We start from the raw sequence: 21,544 nt of genomic DNA on the forward strand, positions 1-21,544 counted from the left end.
TCGAAATCTTCATCCTTCGAATTCGTGGTATTCTGATTCTTCTCGGCGCTCCTCAAGCGTATGGCAGCCTGAGCGCGTGGCGCTGTCGATTGATTCCATGGTCTGATCTTCCGCGAATCGCAATCCGACGGTGGCGATGGCGTCGGCGCAGGGCCAGTCAGCGGATTTGGATCTCTTCAATGCGTATTTCCGACGAGCCGATATGGACCTGCAGCATAAGATGACTATGGAATAATTAGGATTGTCGCATACAAGGGAAATGTTCTTGGGTCATGATCGTATCGACAAATAGGTTCTTGAATCTGTATACTTGTTTTGCTGAAGGAACTTCCGTATAAAATGATCACCAGGGGCATATCATGTTAAATATTGCTTACATGAATGCACTTTCTCATTATCTTTTTGTAACACAAGTTTGGATCTGTTCTGTTTATATTAGTTGCTTATATTTGTAACAGCTTATTGCAACCTTCTAGCTCAATATTTTTGAGAGCGGGGAGAAATTCAATTGATGATGTGTATAGCTGTTCAACCACTAATTTAAGGGCTTCAAATTTTTCATTGGCTCCAAGATCTTTGGGAAGTTTCGAAGTGTAGAGCATCCAGAAAGATCGAGTTCCTCGAAACATTTCAACTTACAAATGCTCTTTGGGGTACTTGAAAGCCGTTTCAATAGCGGAGCAAGGAATTTTTTACCAGGTGGGCTAGTTTAAAATTTTAAATCTTTTTAAATAAAGAAGCTTGATACCCTATTTCTTATAGTATCAGCTAGTTTAAAAAATTTCACAAGGTGAGCCAAAAACGTGTTAAAATTAAACAAATTCAAATTTGTACATGTACAAGAAGCGATGAGAAAAATAATGTAAGAAAAAGAGATGATTTGCAAACTGTATTATATAATTGGGTAAAGTACAAAAAAATATCTCAACTATTGACGTCACGACACTTTCATACCTCATCTTTTAAAATTGACAATGTCATACCTTATCTTTAGAATTTGATCCAATGTTATACCTTCCGTTACTTGGCCGTTTACTTTTCAGTTAAATGCTGACGTGGCTTGATTCGGGATCCACTTTCTATTAAAAAATCATTAAAAAATTATTAAAAACTAAAAAAAATTATTTAATATTATTAAAATATTAAAATAATAATAAAAAGTTAAAATAAAAAAAAAACACCATCAGTTCGTCGCTCCCCCCTACCCCCTCCTCTCTCTTCTCCCCATCTTCATTTTCTTCCCCCCACCAGCAAACCCAACAAAAAAAAAAAAAAAATTTGAAAACCCAACAACCCCCCCTGCGGAAGAACAAGAAAGAGAAGGAGGAGGAGGAAGAAGAAGAAGAGGAAAAAAAGGAGGAAGGGAACAAAAAAACAATTCCCCCCCCCGCCGGTCGGCGCGGAAGAAGAAGAAGGGAGAAGGAGGAGGAAGAATAAGAAGAGGAAGAAAAGGAGGAGGAAGAAGAAGAAGAGGAAGGAAAAAAAAAATTTGAAAACCCATCAACACCCCCCCTGCGGAAGAAGAAGAAGGAGAAGGAGAAGGAGGAAGAAGAAGAGGAAAAAAAAGAAGGAAAAAAAAAAATTTGAAAACCATCAACTCCCCTGCGGAAGAAGAAGAAGAAAAAGAAGGAGGAAGAAGAAGAAGAGGAAAAAAAATAAAAAAAATTTGAAACCTCGTAGTTGGAATTCTTTTGAGAGCAGGGAGAAACTCGATTGATGATGGTAGCTCTTCAACCACTGTTGCACTTAAATTTAAGGACTTCAAATGTTCCATTGGCTCCAAGATCTCTGGGAAGTTTTCAAGTTCAGAGCAACTAGAGAGATCGAGTTTCTCGAGATATTTCAACTTACAAATGTGGGTTGGTAGACTCACAAGTCTCTTGAAACCAACCAATGATAATTTAGCTATATCCCTGGGAAGCTCAGAAAACTCGCCAAGAGATGTGCAGCTCGCAATACCCAAAACATTCGAGACTTTCAGCTCACAGTTGTTGCTTGGAAGTTTCTCAAGGTCTTTGCAATGACTTATATTCAAGTAAGAAATATTTTCATTAGACCAAATTGATTAAGGCAACTCCTTTATACCAGTGTCTTGTAATTCTAAGTATTGAATATTTTCTGACATCTCTAGAAGATACTTGAGAGTCATGCAGTATCCAAGCTCAAGACAAGTAAGCTTGTGGAGATGTTGAAAATACGAAGGAATTTCAACCAAACTAAAACAACCGTTGAGATTTATGTTCACAATTTTTAGACTCCCAGAGAGATTTGGAACTTCAATTACATATAAAGAGTACGACATATCGATAACTTGTAAGTTCACAAGTCTTTGTAATAAGAGTAAAGAGACTTATCAAGAATTAATATAGTTAATTTCTACACTTGATTTTATACAAGAACTAAAATAGGCATATAATATAATATACCTGCTCTTTTTTCCAAAGCTTTTTAACTCGGCTAAATTGTATATGAAGCTCAACTAGATTTTCTGGACAAAAAATTGACAGCAAAGATACCAATGGATATCCCAGCCAGTAAAGATAATGAAGAGAATCGGGAGGGTCTAGAGAAGCGGTCATTCCGCCCAATTTAACAATTAGCATTATTAGGTTAGACATCTTTTTGAACTCAGAGCGTTTCAATGGCCTAACTTGAATCTTAGACCAATTAACGAATATGGCTTCAACATTTGGAGTTTCCTAAGAATAAGAAGAAAATTTAAATGTGAATATAAACATGTTAAAATGTAACGCATATTTGGAAAAAAAGTATTTCCGATGGTAATGTGTCTTAGTCTAATTAAATATCCAAGATATTTGGTTCATATTCCAAAGACTCCAAAACACAATAAAAATTCAATTAAATTCATCTTTTAACAATTTGACTTCTTTATTATAAATTAGTTTTATTTTGTTCTGTTATCATCTAAAGTTTGTAATTTTTTTTCCAAAACAAAAAAAAAATGAAAAAAAAATTGAATGCATTTGGCTCTTACCGTGTTACTCTTCAATACACAATAGACATCCTCATTAGTGAACAACCTATTTCGTTTACAGGGATCTTTAATACATTGTTCCTAAACAATTGTCCTTCCCATTTCTTGTAGCAAATCGTGCATCTCTATGGTTTCCCTTCCCTAATCTGAACCAATTGATATGAGAGACATATCAATGAGAATTCTAATTTCGACTGTCACAAAAAATCCAGGAACATCTAACTTTCATTGTACCTTATCCATAGGCCACCCTTTCCAAAAACATGCTATATCCAGAAATATCTCCTTCTCATTTATTTCCAATCTATCATAACTTACTCTCAACACTTTCTAGATACTTTCACTGGAAATCGTTTTAGTTTGTTGAATTCAGAATTCATCTTCCCAATCTTCTTTGCTCTTGCAATTGAAGAACAATGACCCCAGAACTGTAAGAGCCAAAGGAACGCCTCTGGCATAATGCACAACCTTTTCTGCCGACTCCTTATAATTTGTTCTACGAGTAATGTTATTCTTGAAAGCACGCGAACAGAAAAGCTGAAGAGCGTCATCTGGTTTTAATACCTCAACCTTGTAGATATTATCCTCTTCAATAGTTTGCCCAAGTGTGCCCCTATCTCTAGTTGTGATAATGATTATACTTCCATTGCCATATAGAAGATGATCGCCAGCTAAACGTTCCATTTGCATTGAACTACCCACATCATCAAGATCAATGAGGACCTTTGTGCGGCTAAGCCTTTCTCAAACCAAAGTTGATCCTACGGGCACAACTTATTCCTTTAATATCTCCTTAAGAAGTGTTTCTTCCAAGTGATCTAGTCCACTTGCTTGTTATGAGTTCTCCATAACATTCTTAAGAAAACTAGAAGCTTCAAATTTAGAAGAGTGTCTGCGAAATACAGCCTCGGCAAGGGTGGTCTTGCCAATACCACCCAAGCCCCAAATACCGATAGTGATGCAAGCATCATGTGAATGAATGCCTAACAGCAATTCGATCTGCTTGATGTGGCTTTCAATTCCAACAAACCCATTTAAATTGCATGATGATTGGCGACACAATTGTATCCAAATATGATTGACAACCTTTTGAATTAGATTTGCCTCCGTCCTGGCATATAGATATATATGATTAGGTAGAAAAACAATAGTTAGTCTTAAATACGCTTTACCAAATCTTAACACAAATCAAATTGTCACAAGTTTAAATAAAATTTATAATATTATAAAAGTTAAAAGGATGAGTTAGTTACCCGGATTTGAGATTGAACAAGATTTGGAATTTTTCTTTCCGAGCACAAGTGACAAATCAATTCATTGAATTATAGAGTCTCATCCCATTTAGTTTGATTTCATTATAAGATATACAAAATCATTACAACTATCAATCTTACCACCATATTATAGTGAAATCAAACTAAACAAATCTTAATAGTTATCCATTAATAAATATTCAACGGGTTAGTTTGTCACTTCTATTTCCGAGGCTATCGAAAGGTCCTAAGAAAGTCCAGAACTCTGCCTGAATATATGTGCCTTGGCCAAAGTAAGAGAGTCATGATTCCCTTCGAATCCTCATTGTGAGGATCCTAGGGATCAATTAATCCTAACCGCTCACCACATATCCAGCAGCTGAAAATTATTATGCCATGTAGAAAAAATTAAAAATTCAAATGATTTCTTGCTGCATGATGTGTGGTGAGTGGCTATGATTGATTGATCCAGGATCCTCACAATCAAGATCTATAGGGGATCCTGATCCTTTAGCTTTGATCAGCAGACCATCTAATGAAAAAGATCCTCTTTGGATCCTCTTTGTGAGAATCACAGGGATCCTCACATCCTATCCGTTCATCGTACATTGTGCAACTAACTTTCGTTAGATATTGTTTGTGTTTAATTTCAAATAAAAAAATTCAAAATAATTTATGGTCGTACGATATACGATGAACGGATAGGATGTGAAGATTCCTAGGATCCTCACAAAGAGGTTCCATTTGGGATCCAAATCCCAATAAAACTTAATCTTGACAAAGACAGCTAACCTACACCTGGTAGGTCACCATAGCACTCAGGTTATGTCCTTGTTCATTTATTATAGCCCAATATGTCACAGTATCGTACCAAATGTACACGACTCTTCAATTAAATATAAAAGCGACTAAAACATTTGAAAATGAATGAGCGAACCTTGATATAGAAAATACACAGCTCCCAAATTGGCTTCGGTGAACTAAAGTTTAGCTTGATTATGAAAAAAACAAGTGGTGGATTATCCTTATGGTTAAGGAATATCTCTTCAACTCACTATGTCACGCCCCGATCCCGACATACGTCCAGGATCGAGACATGATGTCATCAAGTATCCGTATATCTAACATACCCTGCCTCCGGAATATATACAAAGCATAACTCAAGATTCGAATTACGTAGAAATTTGCGTATACTTTATGGTTGCATCTAACCTCCTCGTTAAATTGCCTACATACCCTAAATAGGGATCAAGCCATTTGTAGTTCACCATTCACTACATTCGAACATTCATCACATAAACCATTATGTCCCAACATAATACCACGATTCAGGCATGCAACATCTCAAGGAACATATTATGAAGCACAATTATATTCTCTAGTCATCTTGCCATTCAGGCACACATATGTTTTCCAACACCATTCAATAATCACAGCAATCAATAACACATACAATACATCAAAATTCAGGGCTAAAGCGACACAGTTCGGCCGAAGCCTACATCTTTGAAGCTGAAATCGAATCCAAGTAACCAATAAGTCAAATGGTGTGATTTCAGACCACTCAATGAAATCCATCAACATCAGGTTCCGGACCACTCAACAGAACCAAAACACCAAGTGGGATTCTGGACTACTCAACAGAATCCAAACCAAGATAAGATTCCAGACCACTCAACGGAATCGCTGAGTATAAGGGATTTCGGACCTCTTAAAGGAATCCGAGTGGATACGATTTCAGACCACTCAATGGAATTGTAGAGTACAATGCATAACGAACCACTCAATGAAACCCAAGCTGGATACGATTTCGGACCACTCAACATAATCGCAGAGCACGAGGGATCCCATACCTCTCAACAAAATCCAGACGAAGCAAAGAACCGGACCACTCAACGAAACCCCAGCGGAACCCAGTTCCGAACCACTCAACGGAATTGAGTGGAAGTTCAAGAAGTATAACAACAGCTCGAAGAAACAAGACATGAATCAAGTTACTTAATTCACAAAGGCTCAACGAAATGAAACAAGCACAAGTACTAAATTCAGAACGGGTCAACAAAGCGAGAAATGAAACAATATCGAAGCAACAAATCCCCATCACAATGGGTTAACGGTCCACTACTAGCCCTCACATTTCACAAGAAATTCAATATGCATTTCCAATACACAAGTCAAATCCACATTTCTAAAAAATCTCCGCCTAGCACTACCTAGGTCCCACCTAGGTGCTAGGCAGTTGGCCACCACCCCGATTAATGCCTAGGCGTTTGAAAATTTAGAAATGACGCCTAGATTTGCTGAGGCGCCAGCCTAGACCGCCCAGACACACCTAGACACCTGCCTAGGTTGCAACTCACTTAGACAAAAAATAGATAACTTTCATTTTGCATTATTTTTTTTAATAATAAATTGTAAGAAACTTGTTGAATACTAAAATGAACACAAATTATATGCTTGTTCCCCATGTTTTCATTATGTTTCAATAGTTCATAATATATATGTCATTCTATTTTGTAATTTATGATGTAATTATATATATTTTAAGTATAAACAGACACTTATTTACAAGAAATATAACAGATTTACTTAAATCCGCCTAGTTCGCCTAGCCGCCCACCTAGACCCTACCTAGCCGCCTAGGCGCTAGGCCCTAGCTCACCACCCGACTAGAGCCTAGCGTCTTTTAGAACCTTGGTCAAATCACATTTCGTAATAATAGATCGATGGCTAATTGTTATAATCACATTTTCAATAGAAAACACATTTATAAAACCAAGTGATATCCACAAAGGATACTAAATACGAAAACAGGTTAATAACTATACCACATATATTAAAGTCACTCACATTTCACCACATCATACCAATCACTATAGTTTCAACATGATAGCTCAATCCATAGCTTGTAACATATCAAAGAATCATGAAGCACAATATTATTCTCAAGCCACATTGATCAACTAATCTAATCATAATAATATAAATCATATCCAACGTCATTGTGAATACGAAAGATTCCTTGAAACAAGAAACCAGAATAACGTGTACAAAATAATATTTTTTGTGTTTATGATTTTGGGGTTACGATCTCTCTCTAATTTGGTCCTCTAATTCTATCTTCGTAGGGTGTAGGTTTGTGGATGAGTTGTTGATCCAAAGGGCCGTCGGGGCTTGATCTAAGGATGAACAGTTGATGAACGGATGAACACTTTCTTCAAGGGCCGTCGGGGCTTGATCTTGAATAATGGTTGTGTGGATTTCTTCAAGGGCTTTTGGGCTTGATCTTGAAGGTTGATGGATGAGCGGATCTTCAAGGGCTTTTGGGCTTAATCTTGAAGAACGATTGGATGTGTGGAGTTGTTGAGGTTGTTGATCCAAAGGGCCGTTGGGGCTTGATCTTAGGATGAACAGTTGATGAACAATGAACACTTTCTTCAAGGGCCGTCGGGGCTTGATCTTGAGTTGGTGGAAGTTCTTCAAGGGCCGTTGGGGCTTGATCTTGAAGGAGGATTTGACAAAGAAACGAAGAGTGCTTTCTTGATCCTTCGGGATTTTCTTGAGAGCTTTAGAACTTTAAGGCTTCAAGGTTTTGGTGTGTAGAGAAATGTATTTGTGAATTGGTTTTGGTGTGTGTTGGCTTTTCTTGGGAATGCTTTAGAACTTTAAGGCTTCAAGGTTTTGGTGTGTAGAGAAATGTATTTGTGAATTGGTTTTGGTGTGTGTTGGTTTTTCTTGGGAATTTGGATGGTTGGAAGCTTTGGAGTTTCAAAGCTTCAAGGATTTGGGGAATTCTCTTCCAATTTGGGAGTAGAGAAATGTATTTATGAATTGGTTGATGCTTGATACCTTGATGGAGAAGCCTATTTATAGGCTTTGAGAATGAATCACCACCACAAAATATTTTTTTTCCTTTCCAAGCACCATTGCCTAATTTTCCCACTTAATGCAATATTGAAATTGAAGTGGTGTAACTTATGGCCTAATTTCCCACTTAATACCATTTTAAACTTGAAGTGGTCTAACTTATGGCATAATTTCCCACTTAATGCAATATTGAAATTGAAGTGGTGTAACTTATGGCCTAATTTCCCACTTAATACCATTTTAAACTTGAAGTGGTCTAACTTATGGCCTAATTTTCCACTTAACACCATTTTAAACTTGAAATGTGTATGCTTTGTCATTGCCCAAATGAGAAAAACTTGCTTTGATCCGTAATGGATTGAAGTGTGCTTGCCTTGTCATTGCCCAACATGAGAAGAAAAACTTGTTTTGATCCTCAATGGATTGAAATGTACTTGCCTTGTCATTGCCCAAAATGAGAAGAAAAACTTGTTTAATCCTTCAAGGGTATTTCTTCCTATTTTGTTGAGTCACACGCCATGTGTACAATTTGTACAACACGTGGCGTATGCCATGTATGCCTTGACACATCAAAACTTTAATGCATTGGTGAACATTTGTTTTACTGAAATTTCGATGTCTACAAATGCCCCCACTTCAAGGCGCGTCGTAGACATGTGCTTGTCACGTGTAGAAGATGTGTTTTGAAGTCCCTTAATGTAGATGTCAACCCAAGGGCCGTCGAGGCTTGATCTTGAATTGGGCTGTAAATTTCTTCAAGGGCCATTGAGGCTTGATCTTGAGTTCGACTGGAAGATTTTCTGGTTTCCTCCAATCGTTGATTTTCCACAGGCTTAGTCTTGAACTGGGCTGGAAATTTCTTCAAGGACCATTGAGGCTTGATCTTGAGTTCGACTTGAAGATTTTCTGGTTTCCTCCAATCGTTGATTTTCCACAGGCTTAGTCTTGAACTGGGCTGGAAATTTCTTCAAGGGCCATCGAGGCTTGATCTTGAGTTCGACTGGAAGATTTTCTGGTTTCCTCCAATCGTTGATTTTCCTTTGTGCTACTCTTGAACTGGGCAGCAGGATTCTTTTGGTCTCCCCCGAAGGTCTGAGCTTTACTCCTTTTTTTCTGTTTCTTTGTTCAATCTCTCCAATTCGTATTGAAGAGGGTTAGAGGATAGCTCAGCATATGCAGTTGTTGCTTGTCTCCACATGCTTTAATGTATCATTTTCACTTGCCTTACTTGCTCCCCTTTGCAGAAGTGGTCCATTCTCTGGAAGTGTATCAACCGTCGAAGATGACTACTCGAGAGCAACGCTAGGTAAGCAACCAGGGAATAGATTCCAGGCAGTCGGTTCCAGATCGGAAGACTGACTCCAAGTGCCGGCTGATTGCTTCTTTCACTTTGCCATGCGAGTAAGAACAAGGACAAAGAAAAAAAACAGGGAAATAGCATGATATGAGATACTTTTGCTTTTGACCTTGATGATATGAGATACCTTTGCTTTTGAAGAAGCGGCGAATGGATCAGCACATGTATTTGTTGTGCTTGTCTCCATATGCTTCAATCTACCGTTTCCTCCTGGGTCATCTGTACTCCAGGCATCTGGTATCTTCTTTGGGGAAGAAGAAAAAATTGAGTATTTCAAAAGGCTTTGCTGGGAGTGCGCCCTCAGAGGTGAGGAAGAGTTGGGCATTTTTTTTTTTTTTTTTTTGCAGGTCTGCCTTGCCATAAAAGATGAAGGTTGACATATATAGGGATTTCCCAATAGTAAGTGGTGGTACTGTTCCTTTACCATTGTCGACAACTGTTGGGTAATTGAACAGTAAGATTCACGAGTTCTCAACTTTGTCAGAAATCTTTGACAAAGTTGCCTGTGATTTCTGCAAAGCTGGGGTTGCATATGAAGGGTGATGACAAATCTGGAATAGCCTAGCTTTTGAAATTCAGAGAGTGATGACTCTTCGATCCTTGAATAAGTGGCCTAGCTTTTGAGGTTCGGAGGGTGTTACCTCTTTGATTTCTGAACAAACGCTTCTTCGATTTTTGAGCAAGCGTCTCTTCGATTTCTGAACAAATGCTTCTTCGATTTTTTAACAAGCGCCTCTTTGATTTCTGAATGGCAAACAGTAGTACGGATGCGGCTTTGTCAGAGATCTTTTGACAAAGTTGCACGTGTTTTCTGAAAAACCGAGAAAGCGTCGCCTAACTTACGCCTTTTATCTGGCTTTTGAGATTTTGAAGAGTGGTGTCTTTTCCATTTTTGAATCGGTGGTCGTGTCGCCTCTCCTCTTTATAGAGGTATCGATTACCTCCAACATCCACATCTTGAAGGTTGCTCATTCCTGAAAATCATCTCCGGTGTATTTTGTTTTAACAGCTCCTTGAGATTTTTCTCCATCCGACCCTTCTCTTTTAACACCTTTGAAAAATGGCCGACCCATCTAACATTTGCTTAGATTTGAGTCTCAGCAGTGCGCTGCGTCAGGGTAAGGTATGGTGCCCGTCTTTTTTATCTTCTAATGGCCCTCTTACAGGTGAAGACTCCGTGATGACGGATGCAACAACAGCTACGATAGTAGCTAGGAACCTCCTTACTCCCAAAGATAGTAGGCTGCTTTCAGGACGGTCCGATGAGTTGGCCGTTCAAGAGTCCTTAGCTCTCAGCGTTCAGTGTGCGGGCTCTGTGTCCAACATGGGCCAAAGCCTACTTGCTCGCTCCCGTCAAGTTGAATCGTTGATGGCAGAGGTGGAAAATCTCAAGCAAGAGATCAAACAGCTTAAGCACGAGAATAAAAGTTTGCACGTGCTTGCAAATAACTATTCGACGGGCATGAAGAGGAAGCTTGATGAGCTGCAAGAATCTGAAGGTCGAATTCAAAGTGACCGTCAAAGGCTTGCGACTTATCTCCAGAGGCACTTTTTTCCTGGGTCATCTAGCGTTCCACCCAGTATTGAGGCCTCGAATGCTCTATCTTCAATGCCTCCCGCTCCGATGCCTTCTGCTCCGATGCCTTCCGCTTCTAGAGTTTTGCCACGTAGTAGTGCTTCACGTGAACAACCTTTGTGAAAGCTCCATCTTTTTTTTTTTGATGATGTAATAAAATTGACTTTCTTTAATGAAACATTTATTTATTTATTTTGATGTGACTGTACTTGAATTTTTGAAGTTTCAAGTTGCCTACGTACCCTTGGTTGAGGAGGGATCAAGTCATGACGTAGTTCAAATGAGTGATGGTTTTTTTTTTTTTTTTTTTGATGATTTTGCCGTACACAGTTTATGCTCTTGCGGGCCAGGAGCGTGGTGCGTTTGCTTTAGGGGTAGTAGCACTTCAAAAATCTGCCGTTGATGGGGCCGATCTTCAACCTGTCTTCTGCCATGATTAAGTAGGCGCCATTGGTGTAGATCTCTTGTATTACGTAGGGTCCATCCCACTTTGATGTGAACTTACTTTTTGTCTTATGAGTTGTAATGATAGGCATACGCAATGCCAGCATGAGATCTCCGGCTTGGAAAGACCTTGGGCGGACTTTCTTGTTGAATGCCTTGGATAACCGTGCTTGGTAGCATTCCAAGTGTTGTTGAGCTTCGAGCCTTCTCTCATCCAGCGCTTCCAACTCCTGAAGGCGCAACTTTGCATTTTCTTCATCAGTCGAGCCTTCTTGTATAGCCATCCTTAGTGAGGGAATTTGACTTTCGAGCGGTAGAACAACTTCTACGCCATATACGAGAGAATAAGGTGTAGCTTGGGTAGGAGTCCTATGTGTAGTCCTATATGCCCAAAGTGCTTCACTTATTCTTTCATGCCAATCTCTCTTTGTTCGGCCGATTACCTTTTTCAGGAAGTTGCACAGCGTCTTGTTGAATGCTTCCGCGAGGCCGTTAGCCGGAGCATGATACATGGAAGACTTGTGCTGCTTGAACTTGTATTTGTCGCAAAGCTCGTCCACGAGTCGGTTGGAGAACTGCTTTCCGTTGTCAGTGATAATGTAGCGAGGCACCCCATATCGGTGGATGATATGCTCCTTGATGAAACGAACAACATTTTCCTTTTTTACTTCCCTTAAAGGGATGGCTTCAGCCCACTTGGAGAAGTAATCTGTTGCAGCTAGGATGTAAGCTTCCCCTGCAGATGACTTTGGCGTAATTGGTCCTACAACGTCCAATCCCCATGCGTCGAACGGCCATGAAGCAACTATAGGATGTAATGGTTCAGGCGGTTGATGTATGAAGTTGGCGTGGAATTGGCAGGCTTGGCACCTTTTGGCGTGTTCCAGGCAGTCCTTCACCATGCTCGGCCAATAGTAACCCATTCTTTTAAGTCGGAAATGTAGCTTTGGTCCAGACTGATGTGCCCCACACACACCTGAATGTGCTTCTTCCATGGCTAGATTAACTTCTTCCTCACCTAGGCATCTCAGGAGCACTCCTTCAAAAGAGCGTCGATAGAGTGTTCCTTTGTAGTAAAGGAAGCGAGGTGCTCGTCGACGTATTTCGGAACGGTGTCTGAGATCATCTGGAAGCTTTCCATGCTCTAAGTAGTCGATCAGCGGTTGTCTCCACTCTTCAGCATCGACTGAAAGTACTGAGATGACATTTGTATCATCTAGTGACATTTCATTAACGAGCGGAATCACCCATCTTTGGCAAACTGGCACGTCTGCAACTTCATCTTTTCCTAGTGTCATACTCGAGGCTAGATTGGCGAGAGCGTCTGCCATTTGATTTTCCTTTCTTGGCACATGTTCTAGTGTCACAACTTCGAACTTTTGTAGCAGTTGGGTCGCTAGCCGGAAGTATGGGACGATATCATCTTTCCTCACCTCATATTCAGTTAAGAGTTGATTGATTATGAGCTTGGAATCGCCATATACCTCAAGAGCTGTGATTTCCATGTTGATCGCCATTTGGAGCCCGATGATCAATGCTTGGTACTCAGCAACATTGTTGGAGCATAGCTCATTCAGTTGGAAGGAGTAACGTAGTATTTGCCTTTGTGGCGACATGAATACTACTCCTGCCCCCGTTCCGTCTGCTCGTGCGGATCCGTCGAAGAACATCGTCCATGTTGGGAAGATGTCGATGTAGAACACCTCCTCGTCAGGCAAGTCGTCTGAGATTTTCCAATCAGCCGGGATTGGATGATCGGCAAGGAAGTCTGCTAGCGCTTGTCCCTTGACGGCTTTAGCTGGGACGTAGATGATCTCATATTGATTAAGAAGCAAAGCCCATTTAGCGAGTCGCCCTGTCAAGACTGGCTTAGTCATAACGTATTTGACAGGGTCGGCTTTAGCAACCAAGTGGATGGTGTAAGCATGCATGTAATGTCTGAGTTTCTGAATGGCAAACACCAAAGCGAGGCACATCTTTTCTATTGGGGAATAGTTCGACTCAGAGCCGGTGAGAGTTCGACTGAGGTAGTAAGTGCTTCTTCTTTTTGGGATTCATTCTCTTGCGCCAAGAGTGCTCTGATTGAACTTTCCTGAGCAGCAATATACAATATGAGTGGTTTCCCGGGCACAGGTGCCCCCAGGACAGGTGGACTTGACAAATATTTCTTTATGCTTTCAAAAGCATTATGGCATGCTTTGTCCCATACGAATGGAACATCTTTCTTCATAAGGCGACTAAACGGTTGACAACGCCCTGCGAGGTTGGAGATGAAGCGTCTGATGAAGGCTAGCCGTCCTTGTAGACTTTTCGGCTCGTGCAGGTTTCTTGGCTCGGGTAGACAAGGTGCGTTTAGTGCCGTTTGCAGTTTCAGCTCGTGCAGGCAATGAGCGTTTTGGTGCCTTCTGCAGTTTCAGCTCGTGCAGGCAATGAGCGTTTGGTGCCATTTGCAGTTTCAACTCGTGCAGGCAAGGAGCGTTTGGTGCCGCTTGCAGTTTCAACTCGTGCAGGCAAGGAGCAATTGATGTCGCCTTTTGTGCTCGTGCAAACCAGGAGTGTTGGTTGTCGCCTTTTAGGCTCGTGCGAACGAGGAGTTTTTGGTTGTTGTTGTGGATTTGTCAAGCGATCTGGGAGAGGCGTTCCTCACAATCTTCATAGGAAGGAGCCTTGACCGAGTAATTGAAAAAGTCTTCTGGGAAGAGGTCGCACATTGTGATGGGGATGGACGATCTTTGTGTTGAAATTTCATTATCTTCAACACTTTCACATTGTTCTGGAGGTTGACAAGAGCTGTTTTGCCCCATTTTCGACTGATAAACTTGTGGACAAGATGGTTGCTGCTTGTCCAATTTCTTCGAAGCGATCTTCGAACTGCATTCCTCACAATCTTCATAGCAAGGAGCCTTGATCGAGTAATTGAAGACGTCTTCGAGGAAGAAAAGATCCCGCATGAACGATCTTTGTGTTGTAATTTCATCATCCTCAACATTTTCATGTAGCTTTGAAGGTTGACAGTAGCTGCTTTGCCCCCTTTCTGATTGGTGCACTTGTGGAGAAGACATATGTTTCTCGTGCAGTTTCTTCGGAGTGACATGAGTCCATCCTTCAATTTCACTTGACTTAGAGCATGCCCCCAACAGTCGAGGTGAAGACTTTGAGTCGAAAGAGCCAGAAGTGACATCTTTCTTAGGGATTTCATCTTCAGTGTCGTCCTCTTGGGTTTGTTGGCATGAAGATTTGCCAGTGTGGACGATGATGCGCCTCCTTACTTTCAGTGGTCATTTTGTGTCGACCTCTAGGATTGTTTGGCGCTTCATCCTTGAAGGAATCAAGCTTCGAACGTCGCCTTTTTCTGCTAACCCATCGAACTTTTCTTCCTTTGGTGTTGTCTTCCTCTTTCCAAAAGGCTTCTCATTATCTTCAAATCTTTCCGAAGCTAATCGTCGCAGAGGAGAGATAGCTGTGTTGCTTTGTTTCTTAGGCTTTAACAACCTTTCAAAAACAGAGCTTTGGGATGTTGGCGCGTTAAGCCTCTTGAAGACAGAGGTTCGGCCTTGACTACCAATGCGATTAAGCACTGAAATTCTAGAGCTTGAATGGCTCATCCTATCGAAGACCGACGTCCGAGGGGCGGGTTTAGGCTCTTTTTGGTCTTGTTCAATGCTCACGCTGATGTGTTGAGCGCTAGCTTTCTTCACTTTGCTTGAAATCTTCACGGGTTTATTTGGTGTGAAACCAAGTCCAGCTTTGTTGTTGTCAACTCCGTAATCATGCTCCTTCAACTTCTTTTGAGTCTCGGTGAGGTCACGATCTTTGTCATTGACTGGTGTTTGAAACCTTCTTTCCAAGATTTGAAGAGGAAGCAAAGTCATGCCTAGCCTTTGACATGAGTTCGTAGGCATTTGGGTTAAAGCCTTCTTCGGTCTTCTTAGTTGGAAGAGAGCTTGGTTTCATTTTGAGGCCATGTTGTGCCTCCAGACGGTTGATGAATCTAGCGGTTTGCAAGTTTTTCTCCTCTGCAGTCCGTGTGAGCTTTGCGATTACTTCATTCATCTGAGCTAGCTGCTCTTCGATTGAAGTTACTCCAGTGGTCATGACTTGCATGGTTGTACTGCCGCTCGAATCAGCGTCGGAGAGTAGGGACTCTGAGTATTTCCTCAGGCTTTCCCCTCTTGATGCCTTTAGCGAGGCTAGGGTGATCACAGGCTCGTGCCTCAGGTGCTCTTGTTCCTTTGACAGAGTTAATGCAGGGGCGGAAGCCGCGGCAAAAAGAGCTCTTGCCTTACTTCGGGTTATGGTGCCCGAAATTTCACCACTTGCGGCGATGATGTTCTTGTTCTTTGCTTTGATTGCAGGAACAACTTGATCCTTTCTTGATGCCATTTGCGTTTTTCGATGATTTGAGGATAGAGATGAAAGGTAGAGATGTCCCACTGGGCGTGCCAAATTTGTGAACACGAAAGATTCCTTGAAACAAGAAACCAGAATAACGTGTACAAAATAATATTTTTTGTGTTTATGATTTTGGGGTTACGATCTCTCTCTAATTTGGTCCTCTGATTCTATCTTCGTAGGGTGTAGGTTTGTGGATGAGTTGTTGATCCAAAGGGCCGTCAGGGCTTGATCTAAGGATGAACAGTTGATGAACGGATGAACACTTTCTTCAAGGGCCGTCGAGGCTTGATCTTGAATAATGGTTGTGTGGATTTCTTCAAGGGCTTTTGGGCTTGATCTTGAAGGTTGATGGATGAGCGGATCTTCAAGGGCTTTTGGGCTTAATCTTGAAGAACAATTGGATGTGTGGATTTGTTGAGGTTGTTGATCCAAAGGGTTGTTGAGGCTTGATCTTAGGATGAACAGTTGATGAACAATGAACACTTTCTTCAAGGGCCGTCAGGGTTTGATCTTGAGTTGGTGGAAGTTCTTCAAGGGCCGTTGGGGCTTGATCTTGAAGGAAGATTTGACGAAGAAACGAAGAGTGCTTTCTTGATCCTTCGGGATTTTCTTGAGAGCTTTAGAACTTTAAGGCTTCAAGGTTTTGGTGTGTAGAGAAATGTATTTGTGAATTGGTTTTGGTGTGTGTTGGCTTTTCTTGGGAATTTGGATGGTTGGAAGCTTTGGAGTTTCAAAGCTTCAAGGATTTGGGGAATTCTCTTCCAATTTGGGAGTAGAGAAATGTATTTGTGAATTGGTTGATGCTTGATACCTTGATGGAGAAGCCTATTTATAGGCTTTGAGAATGAATCACCACCACAAAATATTTTTTTTCCTTTCCAAGCACCATTGCCTAATTTTCCCACTTAATGCAATATTGAAATTGAACGCACACAAATTAAACCCTCTTTTCGTCAAATTGTAGTATAAGTATAAGTAGGGATCGTTCTGGACCGGGGATTAGGAGGGATTGTTAATCACTTGGATTTGACTCAAAAACATAAAAACAAAGTTAAAAACGTTCACAAAGACTCAAAGGACTCAAAACAAGTTCAAAAGACTCAAAACTGCCTAAAAACACTAACTAGGCAGTTTCTGACCTTAAACCCAATGTTGGACGAATTTAAGATTATGGCTTGATTCAAACGTAAAAACACAATATAAAACACTAAACTAGACTCAAAGAATGTAAAACTAAACACTTAAAACACTCAAACAAACCAAAAGACTCAAACATCACCCAAAACACTTAAAACTGCCTTAAAATCACTTTCTGGGCAGTTTTGAGCACTTTGGTGAATTTTGGACGAATTTGGGAAATAAATTGATTCAAACACTTAGAAACATAAACTAAGACTCAAAGAATGCAAAACTAAACTTTAAAACACTAAAACAAACTAAAAGACTCAAACATCACCCAAAACACTCAAAACTGCCTTAAAATCACTTTCGGGGCAGTTTTGGGCACTTTGGTGAATTTTGGACGAATTTGGGAAATAAATTGATTCAAACACTTAAAAACACAAACTAAGATACTTTCTAACTAAATTGGACAATAAAGTAAAGGGGGATTTGGTTTTTGAACGAAATTAACTAAATGCACAGATTGTAAGTAAAAACAGATAGTAAAGATGAAATTGATGGAATTGAATGGATGGGAACCTAGCTAAGTGAATGCATGTGCAAAACAGCTAGGATGGCTGAAATTGTAAGGGGAATGCATGTGCAATGTTGGAAATCTGATGGGAGAAAGGTGGATGCATGTGTTGGCTGATTTAAAGAATGTGAGGGAATGATGAAAGGGGAAACATGACAGCTAGGTTATGATGATGAGTGCATGTGGCTGATTTATGAAGAGTGAAAGCATGTGGCTGCAAGGTGTGAATGATTATGGGTGCATGTGGCTGCAATGGATTAGGAATCCTTCAATTTCGTCCATTCCTTTTGCACCAAACATAAGCTATCCATTCCAAGTCCAATTTTGCTCCAAAATGCTCCAAAATGCATCTTTTTGCTTCCTTAGCCATATGAACCTAAAAACACACGAAAATAGCTTAAAGTACTAAAATAACTAAAGAAACATAACGTAAATGCACGAGAACAAGCCATTTAAGTCGCATGAATATGCTCCTATCAAATACCCCCACACTTATCTTTTGCTAGTCCTCGAGCAAAACAAAACAACAAAAGAACACGAAACTAGACAAAACGAACAAAACACCACCTACACCTTCCAACAATCGTCTTACGGATTTCCAATGCACATGACAAGTTAAAAATCATTATTCCCACAGATTTTAGCCATCTTTACACTTAAATACATTCTTAATCATAGTCACCACATACTAGTTCACGATTAAGCATTTAAAACCATGATTTGAATGTAGTAACATGCCTTAGAGAATTTCCTCAATTCCTTACTAGAATGCACTCTATTTTCACACAGATTTTCTGACTACACACCCTACACTAGTTATATGTGAGAGATTGATGTGAACATGAAAGACTAGTATCTCACATATGTTATAACAAAGAAAGCATTTTCTGGATTTACGATAATGACATGAATATGATCTCATGAATGGAATGCTACTACTTAGAATGAGAACCAGTGATTCCATAAGCTCATACCAAATTCAAACTCCACAAATTGAATACATAACATCAAGATAGAAGTTGAGGGTTGTAACGGGGCTAAGGGTAATGGTTTAACAAAGAAAGGTAAAGTAAAACAAAGGTTCTTAAAGCAATAGTGAGCAAAGTATTGAATTAGGCACTTAGAATTCCCTTTAGAACGCAGAAGTCAACTTTGAACACCCAAGGGGAAGTCACACAAAACTTAGGGCCATATTCAAACTTTTTGGGCCCTTTCTTCAACAATCACACTTGTGAGTCCATTCTCACTTATTTTCACTCTTTTTCTTTCTTTTCTTCTTCTTTTTCTCACTTTTTTTTTTCTTTTTCCCGTGCCTCCTTTAAGACTTAGGCACATACACACAAAAATCCCTTCCCCCACACTTATTTTTTGCAACATATTAATCAAAAGGAATTCATTTAAGTCATGCTCACTATACTTCAAGAACAAGGGTATAGGAAAGTCCTACTCTAGGCTAGGTAAGGGGTGATGTGGTTAACAAAGAAAATAGGCTGAAAAGGCTCAAAAGGGTTAAAACTTACAACAAATAAGAAATATGAAAAGGGATAGGCTTTTTGGCTTTGGCTTGACTAACAACTTCATCTTATTGTATGTTATGCAAACAATATCATGCTTTGAATGAAACGGATATAAGTTCTAGCATTTAGTTCTATTATGATATAATTGCATTCTAAGTAGCAACCAAGCAAGGAATAATGAGATCATGCAACAACTTTAGAAAACAAAGAATCACAGAAAATAACTCTCCAAAGAAGGTAATAGCTCGAGTCTCACAGGGTTGTAGCGTTTGTTTGAGTTCCTTCCTTCAAGCATGTTACAAAAACGAATTTTTCTTTTATGATTGCATGTGAAGTCATACATTATAACCATAACCAAGCATATACCAAGAGTAAATCAAACTTTTCTCCATGTTTATAACTCTTTTTAACAGTCATGCAATTACAAACCAAATCCTTATCATTGTGTTGGAAGGTACCCTAAGACACAAACACACAAAAACGACTCAAAACACTCTTTTTAGGCTTTTCAAAACATGTTTTTCAAATTTTTATGTGATTTTCGGAGTTATAAAAACAAAACATAATAAAACACTCTAAAACAACTTAAAAACACCTTAAAACAGCAAGGAACAACATTTGAAGTTATGGGTGATAAAATCCCACGAATTTGCATTAACAACATTAGTTACCCCCCCCCACTTAAATCAAACATTGTCCTCAATGTTTTAAGCATAGATTCACACAAAGCATAAGTAAACACACAAAAAGCACTTAAACATATTAAACATGGCAGAATGTAATTAACAAAGAGAAGAGTTTAGGGACGCAAATCTGGTTATGGAGTGTAAATTCCCTCTTCTCCTTGGTGATTGCATTGAGGCTTTGATCTTTGTGATTCCACAGGCTCATTCTTGAACTGGTTTCCTCCCATCGTTGATTTTCCTTTGTGCTACTCTTGAACTGGGCAGCAGGATTCTTTTGGTCTCCCCCGGAGGTCTGAGCTTTCCCCTTTTATCTGTTTCTTTGTTCAATCTTTGCAGGAGTGGTCCCTTCTCTGGAAGTGTATCAACCGTTGAAGATGACTACTCGAGAGCAACGCTAGGTAAGCAATCAGGAATAAATTCCAGGCAGTCGGATCCAGATCGGAACACTGACTCCAAGTGCCGGCTGATTGCTTCTTTCACTTTGCCATGCGAGTAAGAACAAGGACAAAGAAAAAGACAGGGAAAGAGCATGATATGAGATACTTTTGCTTTTGACCTTGATGATATGAGATACCTTTGCTTTTGAAGAAGCGGTGAACGAATCAGCACACTTCAATCCGCCATTTCCTCCTGGGTCATCTGTACTCCAGGCATCTGGTATCATCTTTGGGGAAGAAGAAAGAATTGAGTATTTCGAAAGGCTTTGCTGGGAGTGCACCCTCAGAGGTGAGGGAGAGTTGGGCATTTTCTTCAGGTTTGCCTTGCCATAAAAGACGAAGGTCGACATATATAGAGATAATATCAAGTGGTGGTATTGTTCTTTTACCCGTGTCGACAAACGTCTCTTCGATTTCTGAACGGACGCCTCTTCGATTTCTGCACGACGCCCCTTCGATTTCTGAACGACACGTAGTAGTGTGTACGCGGCTCTGTCTGAGCTCTTTTGACAAAGTCGCACGCGTTTTCTGAAAAGCAGAGAAAGCGTCGCCGAAATTTACGCTTGTCGGCAAAAGTGTAGCTGCGATGATGACCTCCACGTGAACTTTTGACAAATTTGAACGCGTTTTCTGAAAAGCCGAGAACGCGTCGCTTAACTTACGCCGGAAATTCCGGCTTTTTGAATCGGTGGACGCGTCGCCTTGGCTTTTTATAGAGCTATCGATCACCACAACAAACACACTCTGAAGATTGCCCATTCTTGAAAATCGAGTCCGGCCCTTTGAGAATTAACTCCATCCACCCCATCTCTTTGAACACTTTTGAAAAAATGGCAAACCCATCGAACCTTAGCTTAGAATTGAGTCTCAGCAGTGATACGGGCGCGCCCCGTCAAGGTAATGTATGGCGTCCTTCTTTTTTATCTTCTAACGGTCCTCTCACAGGTGAAGACTCCGTGATGCAGGACGCCACAACAGCTACAATAGTAGCTAGAAACCTCCTTACTCCAAAAGATAGTAGGCTGCTGTCAGGACGGTCCGATGAGTTGGCCGTTCAAGAGTCCCTCACACTTAGTGTTCAGTGTGCGAGTTCTGTGTCCAACATGGGCCAACGCCTGCTTGCCCGCTCCCGTCAGGTGGAATCATTGATGGCGGAGGTGGAAAGTCTTAAGCAAGAAATCAAACTGCTTAAGTACGAGAATAGAAGTTTGCATGTGCTGGCAAACAACTATTCGACGGGCATGAAGAGGAAGCTTGATGAGCTGCAAGAATCCAATGGTCGTATGCAAAGTGACCGTCAAAGTGACCGTCAAAGGCTTGC

General features: G+C 40.4%; 2 protein-coding genes across 3 annotated transcripts in view; one reads left to right on the plus strand and one right to left on the minus strand.

The window, feature by feature from the left end:
- LOC137726251 (uncharacterized) overlaps positions 1-21,544 on the plus strand; it is a 97,680-nt gene that overhangs the window by 14,115 nt on the left and 62,021 nt on the right. The window lies entirely within an intron of this gene.
- Positions 536-21,544, minus strand: part of LOC137726811 (disease resistance protein RUN1-like) — a 45,303-nt gene continuing 24,294 nt past the window's right edge. Inside the window, exons 9-11 of the mRNA XM_068465774.1 lie at positions 4,856-4,868; positions 1,710-1,877; positions 536-644 (exon numbers count right to left, since the gene is read on the minus strand). Coding sequence (XP_068321875.1) covers positions 536-644; positions 1,710-1,877; positions 4,856-4,868 — 290 coding nt within the window. The remainder of the gene's footprint in view (positions 645-1,709; positions 1,878-4,855; positions 4,869-21,544) is intronic.

The sequence above is a fragment of the Pyrus communis genome, chromosome 2 (genome assembly GCF_963583255.1).
Source record: "Pyrus communis chromosome 2, drPyrComm1.1, whole genome shotgun sequence".
NCBI lineage: Eukaryota > Viridiplantae > Streptophyta > Magnoliopsida > Rosales > Rosaceae > Pyrus > Pyrus communis.